Source organism: Cyprinodon variegatus, unplaced genomic scaffold (genome assembly GCF_000732505.1).
Source record: "Cyprinodon variegatus isolate N-32 unplaced genomic scaffold, C_variegatus-1.0 Scaffold69, whole genome shotgun sequence".
Classification (NCBI taxonomy): Eukaryota; Metazoa; Chordata; class Actinopteri; order Cyprinodontiformes; family Cyprinodontidae; genus Cyprinodon; species Cyprinodon variegatus.
In genome coordinates this window covers 1,475,997-1,495,954 of record NW_015150522.1, presented here as the reverse complement: position 1 = coordinate 1,495,954, position 19,958 = coordinate 1,475,997, and the positions used below count along the sequence as shown (strand labels likewise).

The 19,958-nt window shown below is 35.8% G+C and overlaps 1 protein-coding gene across 1 annotated transcript in view; it reads right to left on the bottom strand.

Moving 5' to 3' along the window:
- Positions 1 to 19,958, bottom strand: part of LOC107083124 (ras-related protein Rab-26-like) — a 72,146-nt gene that overhangs the window by 26,429 nt on the left and 25,759 nt on the right. Inside the window, exons 3-5 of the mRNA XM_015372123.1 lie at positions 10,597 to 10,638; positions 8,979 to 9,045; positions 3,599 to 3,651 (exon numbers count right to left, since the gene is read on the bottom strand). Of these exons, the coding sequence (XP_015227609.1) occupies positions 3,599 to 3,651; positions 8,979 to 9,045; positions 10,597 to 10,638 (162 nt within the window). The remainder of the gene's footprint in view (positions 1 to 3,598; positions 3,652 to 8,978; positions 9,046 to 10,596; positions 10,639 to 19,958) is intronic.

Below are 19,958 nucleotides of genomic sequence, written 5' to 3'. Positions count from 1 at the left end.
TATTCATAGTAGCTTAGTTTAGTTGAGTTTCACAAGTTTAGTCAACAGTTTTTAACTAAAATATGTCTGACCCTGGGGCTGAATGATTTTTGTTAATTAACTCTTATATTTTGAAAGAAGCTGTGGTGATTATATTCCATATATGTGCGGTTATCTGTTTGACTATGAATGGAGCTTGATTCACATTTTCAATGGTTCTGTTTATTTGATTAAATAACATATTTGGACAATAAATATATAATAATTGCACAGCACCCATGATTTAGAAAACTGTTACAAGCAGGCAATATTAGTAACAGACTTAACAAAAGTTATGGAGAAAAACTAGCACCTCCATTTCACACTAAGGTTGAAAAAAGAAATTATTAAATTACCTGGAGCTACTCTACTTGATCCCTGTAGTACACACATGTTTAATAGCACAATTAGCAGAGGCATCCCAGTGGGAGGAAGACTTGCAGCATAAACAAGACTTATTGGAGTAATCGAGTTTCATTGCTGTCTTTTGAAACACCCAAAGGATGACATGATGGAACTAACTACAGAAAAATGGGTATTAAACATTATCGCACATGGTCAGTGATCTAATCAATACAACAAAATAAAATATGGATAGTTCATAAAGTGACCTCTAAATAATTTGCACAAAAGAAAATTTATAATACGACAGCTTAATCAATAAATGGTGTGTTTTGGTGGTATGGTGCTGAACCTGAATTAATCATTACAGTTCTGGTGCTTAAAATGAGCAATACTAATTAGCTGGGGTTAAAGACAATAAGCTTTAGGACAGGTTATGACAGGCTTTTTATCTGAGTACACATTCAAAGTTGCCTTACAGTAGAAAGCTAGAATTTTTGGATAGATAAGATAGTAGAAAGCAAAGCCTGGAGCAGATGTGTTGTACCAATAAAGAAAAATGCAGAAGACTCTGTAGCTACATTGCTTCAGCATAAAAAGGGTAGGAGACAGTGTGTCAGACTGCTGACAGTAACTCATCCTCCCCTGTGTAGCTGCCAAACAAATTCTTCTTCCCAGCAGTCTCTGCTCTTGGTTTTGTTTTGCTTTTTGCTCACATCTGAACTCAAAAAAGATCTTTCCTGCTTCAGGGATCACTCGAAGAGTAACAGAACATCACATTTCTCTACAGTCTAGTATCTAACAGCCTCAACTTCCATTAGAGCCCTTTGGTACTCTGAAAAAAAAGAATTTTTTTGTACCATGTCAAATACAGCAGCTGAAAATTGCCTCTCTTCGAAAGTGCAAAATACACTTACTTCACAAATGGAAATGGAATATATACAAGCTTGAAACACCTACCACCTTTTTGAAAGCCGACACAGTGTACAGAAATATGGTAACATCCGAAATAGAAGCATTGAAAGGTAGCAATTTAACAGCCCTAACTGATAATCAGGATATGTACAAGTTTTAAACTTTGACATGCTTTATTATTCATAAATGGTCAAATTTTCTGTTCCCTCTGTGTTCAAACGTGAAAAAAGCAGTTTTTCATTTGAAATAATTTTTTTTTTCTTTATGCAATTTCCTGCAGAGAGGTTATAATTACTAAATTTCATCATTAATCAGATTGGTAGTTTTTCTAATTAAACTTAGAGGGCAGTCATTATGCTCCAAAAAGGGTCCAGTGGCTTCTAGACGTATTTAAACACCTTAACCGTTTCACAAAAAAACAAAAACTAACACATCACACCAACATAAAGTAGAGCATTATTGCACAATGAGGAAAATTGTACATTTGTTCTTAGACTACCAAATCACTACTTTGTAGAACCACTTGTTGAGGCAGTTACAACCTATTGGAAAATGACTTTGCCAGCCTTGCACATTTTAGAGATGACCTTTAGGGCTTTCCTGTTTCACTGCAAAGTTCTGCTTCAAGTCTTTTTTATTATCTAACCAATTTCCTTTGAAGATTGATCTGTATTTAGCTCCTCCATCTTCTTATCATCTGCGTAATAGAAGCATCCCAACAGCACGTTTATGCCACTACTGAGCTTGATGGCAGAACATCTTCTTTCTAATGTTTGTTGTGTTCTCTCTGTTGTTTCTGGCAAACTGCTGATTTTTTTTTTTAAAGCTTTCTTTTACCAATAGCTTCCTTCTACACACTATTTGATAACAGAATGAACAATGGAGTGCACAACATATTTTACTCACCCAAGATTTCAATCCACAATGGGTCTTCAACAGTAACATTAGACCTACTTGCCGCCTGGCTGAATTAACTTTTCCTTTAGTGAACTATTTTTTTCAGTGGCTGCCCATGATTTAGGTGGTTTTCAGTTGTACTACACTCTGTAGCTTTCGGATAATGGATTCAAAATCCTCTTTCTTGCAATACTAAAAGTCAATATTTATAGAATTACAGCATTTAAAAAATATATGATACAATAAATTGCGAGAATTTAAGCTTGCTTCAAGTAAATACTGTGAAATGAGAGGTGAATAAAAAAAAAAATCTACTTTAAACTGTAATATTGGGTCAAAACTGACTAATATTTGTACGTTTTCCGGATTCAATCTAAAAAACCAAAACAAAGCAAAACAAAAAAACCCCACTTTTGTCTGTACTAAGGGAAAGTGTAAACAGTTTCATCACCACATTTCACTATAGGTAAACCATTAAACCATTCTTTCAGTGATGTGCACCTTAGAATTATGTCCACCATTTCAGCTTAGTTTGTTCGGACCCTAATGTATTCCCTCTGAAGGTTTCAGGAGACATTAGTCGTGGATGTTATTTGTATAAGAAAATACTTTTTTGTTATTCTTTAATGTTGCTCTGAGCCCCATAGCAACCTGCCTGACCAGTTTTCATTCAAGTTCTTTCAAAGTTTTTTGAACACAGAAATCTATTCGGAGGACTTAATTTAGCAATGGCCATCTTCAATCTACCATGGAAAAAAAACCACAACCATGTTTTTAATTTTTTAATACTTGTCTCATCTAATGAATTTGTATAAGATTGTTTTTCTCATTTGTAACTTCTCTGTAAACTGCCTATAGCTAAAGAATGCAAAAGTGAAAAAAAATGTAAACCAAACAGGCAGTTAAAAAGGTTAATCGGATGAAAGGCTAATCACGTTTTGGGTGTACTATTCCTTTAAATACTGTAAATGAATGGGGGTTTGATCTTAACAAGGTTGAATGTAAGAATGTGCATCTGCAAAGTATTGGTTTTTATTTACTTACAATTACCCCAGAACATGTTTTTTTGTCATTTGAGTTGTGCATAATACGTAGAAAATATTATCAAACGACTTATTGTGGTCTTATTACATATAAATAATTTAACATATTTTTTCAATTATATATTTTAGCATTTTGGCAGAAAACAATCTTTTGCTTTTCTTTTGAGAGCTGTTTTTTTTTAGCAACAACTTTTAGCATTAAAAATGAAAAAAACAGGATTCTTTTGACAATGTTGGCTATGAAGTTTGATGCATAATTTGATTAATAAAAAAAAAAAAAACAGAAGCTCCTCAAGTAGCAAATAAGAAAAAAGAGCTGAAGTTAGCCAAAATGAATTTAGAGTTAAATATGGGCTTTGAAAAGGTAAAAACCAATATCAAACCTGTATGTTGTCAAAGGACGATTTGTTGGTGACATCGTACAACAAGAGAAGAGCTGAAAGAAACAAAACAACGGTTAAATTGAAAACACAGTAAAAAAATATGTTAGGTCTTGTTAATCCCACCTCATTTGTACAGACCTCAGGGGAAAGGAAAATGAGCTAGATTGTAAACTAGATAATATGAATGTGAGCTGCTGCTTGATGTCAATCAGCAGTTCACAACCGAATCAGGCAAAATAAAATGCTGTTTATTGAATGACTATGGGAAATCGGGTGCATCTGTGCTGCAAACTACAGTCTTTACTAACTGGGAATTTACGGGGATGACCTCGGCTTTTATCCGTAGGAAAAATTTTACACTTGGGGCTCCTATGTTTTTAAACTTTGGAAACAAGGTTAAGTTTAACAAAATTATGAAATGCAAAGGCTAAGAGCAAATCAAGGCGAGAAAGTTGAAAGAAGCTTAAACTAATCCTCATTCAGTATAAATTAAAATGTTTATTGCAGCAAGGAACAGATACAAAGAGAAAAGTTGGACAATAAACTGAGTGTCTCCTAAAAAGGAGTGTCAAAAATTCTGGGGGATAAATTAAACAGCAAATTTATCACTAAAGCTAGAATAGATCCCTTTTTTAAATTACCTCTGGCATCTTAAAATAACAGATTACAGACAAAATTGTGGAATTCCTTATAAGCATCAGGGATCATAAAAGAGTAAGGCAAATATGATTCACTGAGGTTTTTTTGTTAGCTTTTATTGATATTTGTTCATGAAAAACAGATGGTTTTATTTTTATACTTTTTAAATCACAGAGAATTTGTTAATTAACCTCTTGTATTTGCGTTCTAACCCCACTACCTCACTGCTAACTCTGTTTACTATTCTGGTGTTAAGGAGCAAAGTAAAAAAGAAAAGTTTTGGAGCAATCATTATTTTCTAAATGTCATCATTAGAGATAAAAAGATATGAGATAAACAGCAAAAAGGAGAGGAAGGACCTTTATGCAATTTAGTACAAGAGGAAACTGTTGAAACAAAGTTCATCATGCAGTTCAGTGCAGATGTCCCTCAGCAGACAGCCATCAATCCATTAATCCGGATGACTGAGCAACACAGAAGTCAAATTGAAAACATTAACCCTCTTTGCTTAGGTTTACTTCTGCAGGAAAGGTTGGGTTCTTACAAAGCTAAAATGTTTGCAGCAATAGACTTTCTAGTGATTTGAGTATTTTGTCATGTGTTTCTTACGTTGTCAGAGCATGGATGGATAATAACAGACCCTATTTATTAGGAAGTTCAAGAAAATATTTGGGTTCAATTTCATAAGTTTATAATAATAATAATAAGAATAGAACTTTATTTATCTCACATTGGGCAAATTTACCTTTGCATTTAACCCATTCCCTTGGGGAGCAGTGGGCTGCCATTGTGCAGCACCCAGGGAACAGTATGGGGTTGAGGGTCTTTGCTTAGAGACCCAGAGTAGCAGGCTGTGAGTGGGGCTTGAACTCAGAACCTTGGGATTTCACGCTCTACGCCCTAACCTAGGCTGCCAGTCCCTCCAATAAGAATTTAATAATTATAATATTAATTATTAATAAAATTAATATTTAACTTTAGATTGTGTTGGTCAAACCAAAGCTATCCTTAAGACACTTGTCTCCATGACAAGCACCTGGACAATAGCCTCATTATCCTATATGTAGGATAACGCTAACACCAATGACAAATTAGCCCTGTTTAGAGTGTTACCATAAAAAAGGAGGCAAGAACTGGGGAGTGTCTAAATTGTTTTCACTGTCATCACCTCCATCCAGCTGATTACCCTCCTTAATGAATTTACTTTTTCCATTTTGTCTAATTTTATGGTCAGTGCACTGGTTCAGTTTAACCCTTCATCAATTACTCTATTTATCCTCTATTTTTTCTCCAAACTGCTGCCATTTTATCCCTTCCTACAATCATGTGATACTCATCTATTCCCCTAACTATAGACTCATCAATTTGTTGTACTGGGGTATGCTGATGAAGATTCTCAGTAATCCAGGTCATAGTCATTCCGTAAAAGTTCAAAAAATATCCACTGGACTTGGTTTCCAAGGTGGAGTGTAATTTCTTTGAAATTTGAATATCTATGGTTAGAAAATGCTTACTTTAGCCCACTAAAAGTTAAAAGCATTTTTTTTTGGCGTACATCTGTTAAGGTCTTTTTAGTATCCTAAATTCTGATATAAACCAAGGCATGGTGGTTTTTAATGTTTCCATACACACCTGCATGTCTTCAAAAGTTATTATATTGACAAGGTTTGGTGTGTCAGACAGGGTATTCCCAAGACCTCAACTTTAGTTTTGCTTGATTCTTTTGGAGTTTTTGAGAATTTTGATCCTATTACTCTTAAAGAACTGATTCTCTTAAGTCTCTAAATCCCCCCAACTGACAATCAGAAACTGTCTCTATTAATGTAGTGGAAGCAGCAGTCGACGCCATTGGAGCCTGCCTCCTCTCCTTCATAAACTGTTGTTTCAGGATGGACACTGTCCCTGCTGCCTTTAAACATGCTGTGGTTGAGCCACTGCGTAAAAAAGGCAATCTTGATTCATGCATTTGTTCTAATTTTCATTACGTTTCACATCTGCCTTTTTTGCTAAGGTTGTGAAAAATATTACCTCTCGCTGCATGAAATTGCTGAAAAGTTTCAGTCAGATTTCAGGTCTCGTCAAAGCTCAGAGTCTACTTTGCTGTATGTATATAATGATACCCTTACAGCATTATGTGCAAATAATTTAGTTGTGCTTGTGATGCTAGACTTTGGCCTTTGATATTGTAAACCATGCAGTCATTCTTTGTTGTCGGGAACAGTGTGTCGGGCTGCATAGTCCAGTGGTTTGTCTCATATCAAAGCAATAAATTGTTATCTTTTATGATTGATTTCTTCACATCTGAAATAGCTCCATTGTCCTTTGTTGTGCCACAAAGCTAACGTCTTTGACCAGTTCTGTGTTCCCTCCAATTGTTGCCACTTGGACATCTCCAAACACAAGGTTTCTTTTCATTTTCATGCCGAAGATGTACAATTCTACATGCCAATGTAGAATTGTATTTTGCAAAACCTTTTCTGACATCAGAGAGTGGTTGTCTCAAGATTATCTCCACCTAAATTAAAAGGAGGCTAAATACATTCTCTTAATTTCAAAGCAATCTTGTCAGGCCTCAAGCTTTGTTCCCAACCTTTTGCATTAGCTATGAGAAACTTAGGTGTAATTTTTGACATCATTCTTAAGTTTGATAAAGAGGTAAACTCAGTGTTCAAAGCATTCCTTTTTCTGCTAAGACTCTTATCAAAAGTCAAACCATTTATATCCCAGTCTGGTCTGGAAAAGCCAATGCATGCATGCATTTGCTCAAGGCTGAATTACTATAAAGCTTTTAGTGCAGAAGTTGGCCAGTCCTGTCTTCATAAGCCTCAACTGGTCGCAGCTGCTTGGTTTCCCTAAAATGCTCCTAAACATGTCCATTCCTCTCCTCTCTCTAGTTTTCAGTTCACTTATAGACTTTAAAGTCCTGCTGTTGGTTTTGAAAGTCATAAATCACCTTACACCTGCATATTAGTCTCCATTTTAACTATTCATTTTAATAGCATTGTAGCCATTTATCCTAAATTTTTGTCATTTGTTATTTCTACCAATTTAGTTTTTGTCTTTTGATATGTAAAATATATTTAAGTTGATTTAGAACCAGGTAGTTGTGCTATCATGCATGTTTGAGATCTGTTTTTATAGTAAGTTTTCTAGAGCACATTGTGCACAACCAATTGTACAAAAGTGGTATATAAATAAACTTTGATTGATTTATTTAATACTAATTGAAAGGTACTTCGAAGCTCTAAAGCGGAGATGTGCAAAACAGTATTTCACACTTAATAAGTGGAGATTTCCTTTTTTTAAGTAGCTATTCCTTCATTCCTTATTCTCCAAACAAATCAGCTTTATTGAGCACCTTTGCGCAAATTAACAAGGAATAAGACCCTTTTCCACTTTGATCTATAGATATTTCAGATGAAAATGAATACATTTCTTTGGAAATTAATATAGTTTTCTCCTTACATTGCATACAAATTAGAGTATAACATTTACAGTAACACAGCATTAAGTGCAACGCTGCATTAATTACATATATAAATATAGAGCCCCATACAGCCCATGTAAAGAAAAGTAGTGTAAAATAACCACTGTGTACATTTTGCTCTTTTTTATACGGCTTTATTTGTTCGTATTTATAATAATGAAGGACAAAATTTTATATTAAAAACATTAATCAGTACAAGTCAGTATTCATACTTTTTTGTTTTATTTGAAAAAAAAATTATATTAATTAAAAAAACTAGGCCATGATTAAATTCCTTTTGCTTCTCTGGATTATTACCTCCACTATGCTCTGTTGTTTATAAACCATTTCCAAAGTTACTTCTGACGGGATTCATATCAAAATGTGAGAACTACAACTTAGAAATTTTGTAAATTAACATCAAGATAAAAATGGTAGATAAGCCCTCACATCCAGTTGCACAGACAGAAATAGAGCAATATGTGATGACTGATTGCAGAACATCAAGGAGTCCCTGAAATCCTGAAAGCGTCTTCCTTCACTCTTTGAGCAGAGTTATAAAACATCATCACTTGATAAGCTCTGCGGAGTGGGAAAAAAAGGCTCACATCTAAAACTGTGAGTTTGAGAGATAAAGCTGGCATACATTTTTATTTAATTATTAATTTCAGCAAAAATAGTAAGGCTACTTTTGTGGTCATTAAAACAAGACACTTTATATACACATATATGTATGTATGATTTTTTTATAATTTGATCATGTTGGTCATAAAGTAAAAAAAAAGAAATCAACACAAAATTAGAAAGAAACCAACCTTAAATCTACTTACAGATTCAATGTATTTCAGTTAAATCTGGCTCCGTTTCAATGTGATTAAATGCAGTAAGATTGTAACATTGGTTTAAGTTGTGGTTTGGGAAAAAAAAAAAAAAAGGATAGTAAGAATCCTGTATTAACTACATTCATATCTGCCAGTCTGAGCACAAATTAAAAAGCAGGGAAGAAAGCAGTCTATGTTTTGTATATGAAGTCCTAAAAAAAAAAAAACATGAAAAAACAAAGAATAGATAACCTTCTACCTGAAACTTCCGAGGCTCAAATTACTGTAATCTTGTCATCAAGCTCAATCACAAACAAGCGGAAAAATATTTTAGTAAATAAACAATTTTTTTTTTTTTTTAATGCAACATGGGAAGCAACCATGTGTACACACATAAGCAATAAGCACTATATGTCATAAAAAAAGAAAGTTAAATTCTAAATTGGAAACTCACCATGAGCATCACGATAGTAGGCATGAGTTACACTGCGAAAGCGCTCCTGTCCAGCTGTGTCCCAGATCTGGAGATAATATAAAAATTATCACTGAGTAGGAATAATTAAAAGGAACTTACTTTTGATAATAGTTAATCTATAAAAATAATAATACAGTGCTCTTTTACTTTTTTTTTTTTTTTTTCCCATTTTGCCAATATGGCTCTGGGAATTGATGTCCCAGAGCTAGATGTTCACAAGTAGACCATTATGACTGTTGCTATAAAGTTTCTCTTGGTACTTCTGTATGAAATTTTATTGAACATTATTTAGGGAGTAAAATCTTATGCAATGGAAAGAGAGGTGAAAAAGAAAAAAAAAGAACTAAGGGGAGAGAGAGATAGAGACCAGAAAGAGTGCATGAAAATAGAGAAAATAAAACAAAACAGCAAAAATAGACAACACAGAAGATACACATTAACTCCTAGACTCCTGCATGAGATGAGAGGAACAGAAAACAGGCAACATAACAACAAGAAAAAGAAGACAACAGACAACCAAAATAAACATCAAAAAAAGCTTTAAGAGCTGCGTGTTTCCCTTAGATATCCATGTGTGTCGAAGGCAATGAAATGGTTTTACTTTGATCTTGTGTGAGCCTGAACCCTCAGTTTGCTGTTTGACTGAAAAGTAAGTGTGCAATTTACTGGCTGGGAGGAGTTAAACTTGTAGTTATCATGATTTGAAAACATAAACATAAATTCTGTTAATTTAGACGGTATAATACTGTAAATATGTCAAAAAAAGTGCAGACGAAATGGCTCATCTCTTGATAATTCTAAACAGTGTGTCAGTGGGTGCTTTAGGACCCTCCCAAATTATTTAAAGCTAATTTGGAAGCATTTTTTTGTCATGGTTCTTATGCTCTTCTCGTAGCTCCTGAGAAATACAGTAATCGCTCATTTGATTCTTCTCCTCCATATTGCTTTACAGACTGTTTTCAAAAACCAGCAGAATAACTTTTTAGCTGAGGGTCTTTTTAAACAAAAACAGCTAACCAGCAAAGCAATATCTAAAGTTGAGCGTAGCTGCAATGGAACTTTTTTTGGATATGTTTATTACAAGAGTCACTCATAATAAATGCTATATAAGATTAAAATTAATGATTTAGTTAAATTAGTATTTTTATTTCTATTAAGGCCTAGTTTGATTAAAGTGCAAAAGAAAATAACTGGATTGAATATGTTTCTAAAACAGATAAAGAAAATTTCCATTTTCTGGACCATTAAAGAACACTGTTATACCTTATTGTATCACTTGTAGGTGATATATTCAATTTATTTGATCAAAGTTATGTGATCTAGTGACCCATACTAAGTGGATTAAAGTACAATATAAATCATTATTAAATAACTTTTTTTTTTTTTTTACCATTGTTGCTTAAAGCAGTGAAAGCTTCTAATTTATTTGAGCCAAACCATGTACTGTAGGCCTGCCTTAATTGACAATTTTGGATAAAATATCATAGCATTTTTTTTCCTCTAGCAAGCGCGCTTCTGTTTTGATCTACAAATGCTTTCATCTGCAGAACTTATCATCATCTAAGCTTTCTTTTTGATGGTAAATTAAAAACCTTACCTGCAATTTCACCTTGACTCCATCAATGGTCATCACTTTATTCTAGGAATTAAAGCAAAAAAACAAAAGACATTTAAATGTTTCCAAACAAGTGACATATTTCTGTTTCTTCTTGTATCTTGCTAAAGGTCTCATCCTGTCATGCTTTCATTCACCAACATGTACGCACTGCACTTTCCATCAATACTGCATGTCTCTCCACCTCACTTGGACCCCTGTAGATGAAGCATGGCCTATTTTAATTCCTCTGGGGAATTTGCCCCCTCTTTTTTCACCTCTGTCTTTCTCACAGTCAGTGGTTTCTTCTTCTGCTTTAGAAGTATTTGTAACCCCTAAACTGTTTCAAATTGTTTTATCTTTGCAACTGCAAAATTAATTCTAATTTACTGGTCTTTTAAGCAACACTGTGTAACCTTTTACAGAAGTATTAACGAAATTTGAGATGCATTAAATGATTTTCCGGTAGCACTTGGTGCATATGGATGCGGGCTGTGGTTCTCAAAAACTTGCCTATGTGAATTGAAAGGGCGGGATCCATCGTAGAATAATTCATGTGACCCAGAGAACGTCCTTACAGCATTCTGAGCTCCCCTTAAGCAAGCTAACACATCTAAAGGTTGTTGGGAAATTCAACCTGTAGAGACTCACACAGAGAAAAGGTGCAATTGCAAAAGTTTTGTTCAATATAATTGATTTGCAAGTAACACACTCAGGTTGGTTAAGATTGACTATCTAAGGAAAACCAGTTGAATGCATGAACTCATTGACCCTCTGCAATCACTCACACAGAGTATGCATGTAGCGACAGTGGAGAGGAAAACTCCCCTTTAACAGGAAGAAACCTTCAGCAGAACCAGGTGCAGTGTAAGCGGCCAGCTGCCGAGGTCGACTAGAGTTCTAGAAGATAGAAACAGATTTATAGATGTTGACATAATGAAATCAGATCTTTGGCCAGCAGAAGACTGATGCTGAAAATCAACATTTGCTCAGATGGGTACTCTAGGAAGAAGATTAGAATAGTCTTCCCCCCGGGGCCCGAACAATGGCGGTGAAATAAGTTGGAGGATGAGAGGGTCTAAGAGTGGGTTACGAGAGAGGAAGAATATGGGGTGGAGGTGGGTCAAAGTTCGGCTGAAGCACTGAATGGGGAAGCAGGGCCTTCGTCTTGATGAAGACCATCTTTAGAAATAATTGGCTTTGGAGAGGATGTGGTCCATCATGGATTGGCTGAAGGCTGAGCGAGGGATGTCAGGAGGTGTTCCAGGTAAGGCTGATTAAGAGTCTTCCAGGTTGAATTTTCACTTAAGCTCTATTAAACCATATATAACACTTACCGGATCAGCCATATTTTTGGTTCTCTTGTTTAGGATTTAATCTAGAGGGGTAAATGTGGTCTTTTCTTTACAAGCATCTCAATGACCTCTCAGTCTGCTGGTCCAAACTGGTCTTCTATTAGATTCCAAGACATAAAGGTAGACTGTTTAATTTTATAACAGTTTAATGTTGCCAGTTACTTTCAGGGAAGCTAAACTTTTTGATTACAGGATTAAGGCCCTTTGTGGCTAAAAGTTACACACTGTTGCTTTAATGTGAAAGAGAGAGGTAATGTAATGCATCGTAGAGTGGGATAATGATACTTGTGTTTTGCAAAATGTATATTAAACTGTGAATTGGAATTTCTTTTTAAAAAATCATATGGCTCAGATTTACTTCAGAATAGAAAAAAATAGCTTAGTATTTTTTCGAAATTTACAGAACCAAAAGGTTCTAATGCTAACATCTTGGAATCAAATACCACATAATACCAACAGCAGTCTATTGAAGTAAAAAAGAAAACACATTTTTTACTGACAGTTTGTGTCTTTCTTTGAATATTACACCGCTTAAGCAGTGAAACCATGGTGCACTTCACATCTAAGCAAACAAGAACAAAGAAGAAGTTTACAGCATGGTGGATGTTGTCAGAAAATTTTGATTTCTCCTCTATTATATATTAATTTATGCTATTTACTCACCATAGAACTTTTCACTCAGTCTGTTTCACCTTCAAGGACACACCATTCTCTGCGGGATGGTGTTTGTAGACCAGACAAAGCAATTTTTAAAATCTGGAAATTACTGTGGCCTTAGTTTTTGCTCAGTCATTTAGGATGTTTGAAAGTCAGGTCCAAAATTAAACACAATGAGCACACAAAAACAATTTTTCTAAGTTTTATGATTACTTCATCCTTTATATTTAACATTATTTTTCTCATTAGTAAGGGTTTTGCAATATAAAATGTGAATCCTAGAGGTGAATAAAACATTTGACGCAATAATGTTTTATTTACCTCTTGGATTTGCATTTTCAATTTGTTTGAAAACATTCCAATTGCTCTAAACCAGCCAAAAGCTGATCTGACTGGAGTCCAAGGAGATCAGAGTTGCTTTGAGAAGCTACAGGGAGAAGCAAATAAGCTGCTTGTCAGCAGATGGTCCCATAATTGGCTTGGAATGGTCCCCCTTTACCCTGAACAGAATCTTTGATTGACAGACAACAATAATAACCTCTACTTCCACCTCTAAACTCCCACCAAACCATGTTGTGCACATCACACTTTGACACAACAGTTCTCAAACCTACAGCTTGGACTTAGACCTCTGCCAAACCACCCCCCATGTTTGCTTACATCCTTCAGTCACTCTCTGAATGTTATGTTCCACCCCTGCTTTAATTGCTCCAACATCAAACTGATCCCAAAGAAACACCACATCAAGTGACTGCATGACTACAGGGTGGTTGCCCTGTCATATGTGGTCATGACATCTTTTCAGCAACTGGTGTTGAAGCATTTAAAGTTTACCATATCCCCCTTGCTAGATCCACTGCACCCTGCTTACTGGGCAAATAGGTCAGTAGATGACGCAGTCAAGACAATCACTATCCAGAGACGTACTCCAGGATACTTAGATCTACCTTCAACACCATGAACCCAGATATTCTCCCAGTGTCAGTTGCCACATATCAGTACATTATTAAGGTACAGGCAGCACCTTCTTGATCATGGCACCTTCTTTCCCACAACTATTTGCCCTGCTGCCAAGCTGCTACTCATCTTTATTTATCTCTCCAATGTTTCTCCATCACTGTAAGGATTAGTTCATTCAAAAATCAGGACATGTTCAGACCATAGCCACTTACCACCTATTCAAAAAAGATAAGTGATGGTCCTAATAGCTGGCCTGATACTTGGGCAGTGGGTTTTTGTTGTGTACAGTAAGAAAATAAATCATAAAAGAATGTAGCTGCAGATGAACAGACCAAGAGAAATTGTAAATGGTAAACTGCAGCGTTCCAGAAACTGAACCTTTAGGGACATCATGATTGAGGTAATGCAGATGCAGAAATTGCAATTTCAGGTCCATATTTATAATTTACATTTTGCATGAGAGTAAAACCTTTACTTCTTTATATTGCATTGATTTTTTACACACACATGCACACACATATCTCTTAAAGATTAGGAGTCAATATTATTCCATCTAATATACAAAAAAAAAACAAAAAAAAAACGATGTAAACTGATACCATCTTAAAATTAAGAAGTTTCCCAATAAAGTAATTTTCATTGTTCTTGGATATTTCTGAAAAGTTTTGCTACAGACTTTTTATTCTCTAATACCCAAGAAGAGACCAAAGGTGTTAACTCCAGACAAAATTTAGACTTGGATAGTCTTTGTCAACGTGTGGGGCTGATTTACTTCTTCCAGATTTGCAACGAGGAAAAAGGGCATACATATTAATGGGAGAATTTGAGCTCCGAGCTAGACTGTAAGTGGAGTCTGTGAGGAATCTCACAAGACAAGCTCCTTGTTGTTGTTGCTAAAAACAACCCAAAATGTGCTTAGAGGCTTCATGAATATTTAGTGACCCAGAAAAGAGTGTGATGATCACATCACACTCGGGATTTTGGGGGGGATTAGTTCAGCATGATTGCTTTAATAATAATGCTGAATTTGTCAAGAGTAAAATCTTCAGCTTAGACCTGCTGATCCCAGGAAAGGACTGAAAGGATAATATAAAACTTCTGATGATGTTGTGCAACTCCCACTTCAAATGATGCATCATTGATTCTCCATTTACATGATTCTTGGCTAGCAGTTTTTAATTGTACATAGAAAGCACAAATTTTAGGCAATGGTAATTTCCTGAATTGCTGACAAGACCTTCTAAGATAAGGCACCTTCAAATACAAACTCCTCCACTTAGCAGCAGCACGCATGATGTTAGTACTTAAATGTTTCTTGTTTTCCAGTACATGTACAAGACTGAGAACATATCCTCAGAATAGATTCACTCAAACACCACTCTGCATGGATCATAAATTACAGATGCTGGAGGAGCTTTCAGAAGAACCCGTCGAAGTGTGAGCCTTTAAAACTTTAATGGCTGCAGCATCAAGCAACTAACAGAAATATGGCATTCACAGACAAATTCTATATGAGACAAATTATCAGTGTTGATAAAAATCCTAAGGAAAAGGCCGTGCAAGTCTGTTCCTTGAGGTCTTTGCTTCGGCGTAGAGAGCTTACTCGTGCATGACACTACCTGCACTCAACACAAGTTATAAATCAACTCACCAGGGCAATAAACTGAAGAACAGACGGGGAATGGAAACACCCTGAGACACAATTGTAAACCTAGTCCTCAGCTGTCATGTCAGACACACACTGACATACTGTGTAAACACACTGCACTAAAACATTTAGTCATATCACCACCAGCCTGTCTGAGCCACGGGTGTACATTTTACCAGAACGTCTAAAAAGTACTGATCCAAGTTAAAATATTCTTTCACCTTCATGAAAGAGTAGTTTCATAAAGATAATGTTTTGACAGAGTAAGATTACTTGACAATTCAGTGCAAAAGTATTCAAACCTTGTAAACATACACTCACCGTCCACTTTATTAGGTACACCTGTCCAACTGCTCCTTAACACTTAATTTCTAAGCAGCCAATCACATGGCGGCAACTCAGTGCATTTAGGCATGTAGACATGGTCAAGACAATCTCCTGCAGTTCAAACCGAGCATCAGTATGGGGAAGAAAGGTGATTTGAGTGACTTTGAACGTGGCATGATTGTTGGTGCCAGAAGGGCTGGTCTGAGTATTTCAGAAACTGCTGATCTACTGGGATTTTCACGCGCAACCATCTCTAGGGTTTACAGAGAATGGTCCGAAAAAGAAAAAACATCCAGTGAGCGGCAGTTCTGTGGACAGAAATGCCTTGTTGATGCCAGAGGTCAGAGGAGAATGGCCAGACTGGTTCGAGCTGATAGAAGGGCAACAGTGACTCAAATAACCACCCGTTACAACCAAGGTGGGCAGAAGAGCATCTCTGAACGCACAGTACATCGAACTTTGAGGCAGATGGGCTACAGCAGCAGAAGACCACACCGGGTGCCACTCCTTTCAGCTAAGAACAGGAAACTGAGGCTACAATTTGCACAAGCTCATCGAAATTGGACAATAGAAGATTGGAAAAACGTTGCCTGGTCTGATGAGTCTCAATTTCTGCTGCAACATTCGGATGGTAGGGTCAGAATTTGGCGTCTACAACATGAAAGCATGGATCCATCCTGCCTTGTATCAACGGTTCAGGCTGGTGGTGGTGGTGTCATGGTGTGGGGAATATTTTCTTGGCACTCTTTGGGCCCCTTGGTACCAATTGAGCATTGTTGCAACGCCACAGCCGACCTGAGTATTGTTGCTGACCATGTCCATCCCTTTATGACCACAATGTACCCAACTTCTGATGGCTACTTTCAGCAGGATAATGCGCCATGTCATAAAGCTGGAATCCTCTCAGACTGGTTTCTTGAACATGACAATGAGTTCACTGTACTCAAATGGCCTCCACAGTCACCAGATCTCAATCCAATAGAGCATCTTTGGGATGTGGTGGAACGGGAGATTCGCATCATGGATGTGCAGCCGACAAATCTGCGGCAACTGTGTGATGCCATCATGTCAATATGGACCAAACTCCCTGAGGAATGCTTCCAGCACCTTGTTGAATCTATGCCACGAAGAATTGAGGCAGTTCTGAAGGCAAAAGGGGGTCCAACCCATAACTAGCATGGGGTACCTAATAAAGTGGCTGGTGAGTGTATCTTCATGTTTTGTCACATTAAAAAATCCCTGGGTCGTAAGATTACCTGCTTGTAATCTCAGTAAGATTAAAAATGTTCAGTGAAGGCCTAATATATTTATTACAGAAAACTGTGGAACATTTAGGAAAGTTTTGCTAACCTCACAAAGTACTGTTCAATCAATCTAGCAGAAATGATAAGAGCATGGCAAAATAGGATGGGATATCATATATTGGAAAGCCCTAATGGGGATCCAGAAATTCTCCATGACTATCCGTTTATGAATGGATGCAGAGAAATGCTCACCATTCATTTTAATGGATCTCAAACTATTTTTTAAAAGAAGGAGAAGCAAAAATTTCCATCTCCAAGTTTTAAAATCTGGTAGTGTGATACCCTAAAACAGTTATAATTGTTTTTTTTTCTCTAACTAATTATAACAAACTAAGTTTTTCATCAGGGGCTAAAAAAAATGAACACCTTTCAGTCCTACACTAAATCTTTGCAAAGCACATCATTTTTCCTTCATTACTGACTAAAAGAGAAGTGGAAGAGAATTATTATTGATAAAAAAAATAATAATGATAATATATATATATATATATATATATATATATATATATATATATATATATATATATGCCAAGACCTGAACCATGGTGTTAATTTTAAGAAAAATATGATTGACTTGTTCAACTGTGTTTTACATATTTAGATGAATAAATGCTGATAAATTGTTTCTGCAACAGGCTGATTGTAGGTAGTGCCAAAAGAGCACATTTAAATGATTAGTTTTGCTAAGTTGTCTGTTACGTATCAATACAACACGAATTCATCACTTAAATTAAAATAATCAACATAATCCTCTGAAAGTTGGGTGCAGAGGCTTCCTGCAAGAGATAATTAGCTAAATAGATCTGATACCTAGAAAAACATTTGACTAATTCTCTCAAACCACCAATTTTAAAATGCTCTTTTCAAAGTTCTTTTTAATAGACTCCTGACTAAGGACGATTAGCTTTACTATTTGCTGAGGATTTCATCAACCTCTGCAAAGGCCTGACAATGACTAATTCACTTTAGTTAGGTGTGTTGAATGAGAAAAAAACTTATAAAGCATGCAGCATCTAGCACTTGAGGTCTATAATTGAATGTTATGATCATAAGCTTGTTGTATGGTGACATTTTCATGTGATGCACATATTACTTATCAGCTTCCTCAAAATTTGGTATACAAAGGTAAAGGCTAAATTTACTCTGTACTTCTTTTTTATTGATTTTCTCACTTGGGTGACAAGGTGAAATTAAAACCATACTAATTGAAAATACAGGAACCTTTTGGTCCTTTTAGACCTAAAAAGACCCAATAAATAAATAAAGGACCCTTAAATAATCTCTTACCCTCATTCTGTTGCAGAGGAACAATACAATGTAAAATAACTATAGTAACCACAGCAACAGAGAGGTGTACTGTAAATATATTGTTTCATCTTGTAAAAAAAAAAAAAATAGCCTTGGATGTCACTGATATCTGGAAACTAATAGAGCCGGGATTTTAAAAGATAAGAAGAATTTTCTGTATATCTCTTTCTTATCGCCCCTGCAATGCCGGATATTTCAGTTTGATCTTTTTTTCTCCCCACCTGTAACCTGAAGCAAAATGCTCACACCAATTATATCATATACCCAGAGTGATCAAGGAAGTTCCTGCGACAAGTCATTAAAAAGCAAAGTTGTGGGGATTCATCTGGTAGTCAGTATTTCTGGCCACAAAAACCTTATTGTATAGGAGTGACAGAGCTGTACTAATTGACAGTAACAGCTGAAAATGGCGTCACAACTTTAGGTAAGGATTAGGGAAAAATCTTCTGTGGTGGAGGGGTCTAAAAAGTAGAAAATAACTACTAATTGGATGTTTAGGTCATTCAAGATAATGATTGTAAAGCATGAATAAACTTGGTATAGGACAATTATTAGTATAAAGATTTAGGTTTTAGCCAGTTATGCTTTAAAAACATCTTATTTTTCCACCATTTTGTCCATCAAATAGTTATCTAGATGTAACATAGGTAGCACAACAGAGCTTCCCTGTCTTAATCTTTAGCTGCACACTGCCAATTAGCTGGTTGAAAAAGATGTATGTATCCAGCATGAATTAAAAAAGTTCTAATTTTATAAATATTTCTGGCCACGAAATACAAGGTCATTGTGCTACAGTAAGCATTGAAGGCCTTGTGTGGTTAAATTAAGGCAGCCAACTGTAGGATGCAACCAAGCAACCTGACCAAAGGTACGTTTCCACTGCATAACCTTTCAGTACAATACACCCCCCTGGTTTGTCCTATGCAAGAACACAGCACAAATCAGACTACTACCTAAAAATGGCTCTGCTAGTAAGCTACAACTTTTCAGATGGACCCAGAACAAAGGATGAAGGTTTTTAATGACACAATTCCTTGCACAATAAAATTTATGTTTGTTTCAACCTGTTTAACAACAGTTTTTATACCAGCATTTTGTTTCCATCCTACTTTATACTTCTCTGCATTTACAGCTTTTAAAGAACATTTTGGTGAAGATATTTAATGTAAGAAAACGTGGGCTTCTACTTTCAATGTCTTCTTAACAGAGAGTTAGAGCGTTATGGCATCTTCAAAGCTTTTTTTCAGAGACTTGTAACTGCTAAAGTTTAAATATTTTACAATATGCATGTTCCGAGATAAAGATTACAGCAAATGAAAACTGCCAACGATTGCTAATCATTTACTGATTTCATATTTTAATAAAGCAGATGAACTCAAACAAGTGTGTGGGATCTCATCCAACAAGCCTAATAGTGCAGCGTTTTACTATTAAATATTTGCGGATTATTATGAATATAATTGACATCAAAACTGTAATAAAATATTAACGAATTAGGTTTTTAGCTTGCTGATCTGAGCTTTTTTTTTCTTTCTATCCTTGGAAGCAGGGATTGTTGCAGCTCATTTACAGTTTGGAGGGAAATTTATAGGGTTTGTGGGCCCTGGTGGAGCAGTGGCCGCTGATCTGTGTACCCAAACATGGCATACACTCCTGCAGGGGGAGGAGTCTCTCAAAGCCAAGAAATGTGTTCAAGTTAGAAATCCATGGCCACAAACAGCCTAGGTAAAAAGGGCTTCATGAATGTAAGTCCCATTAAAAACATAAAAAAAAAAGAAAAAAAGCAGGAATACAAAGTTGAAACTG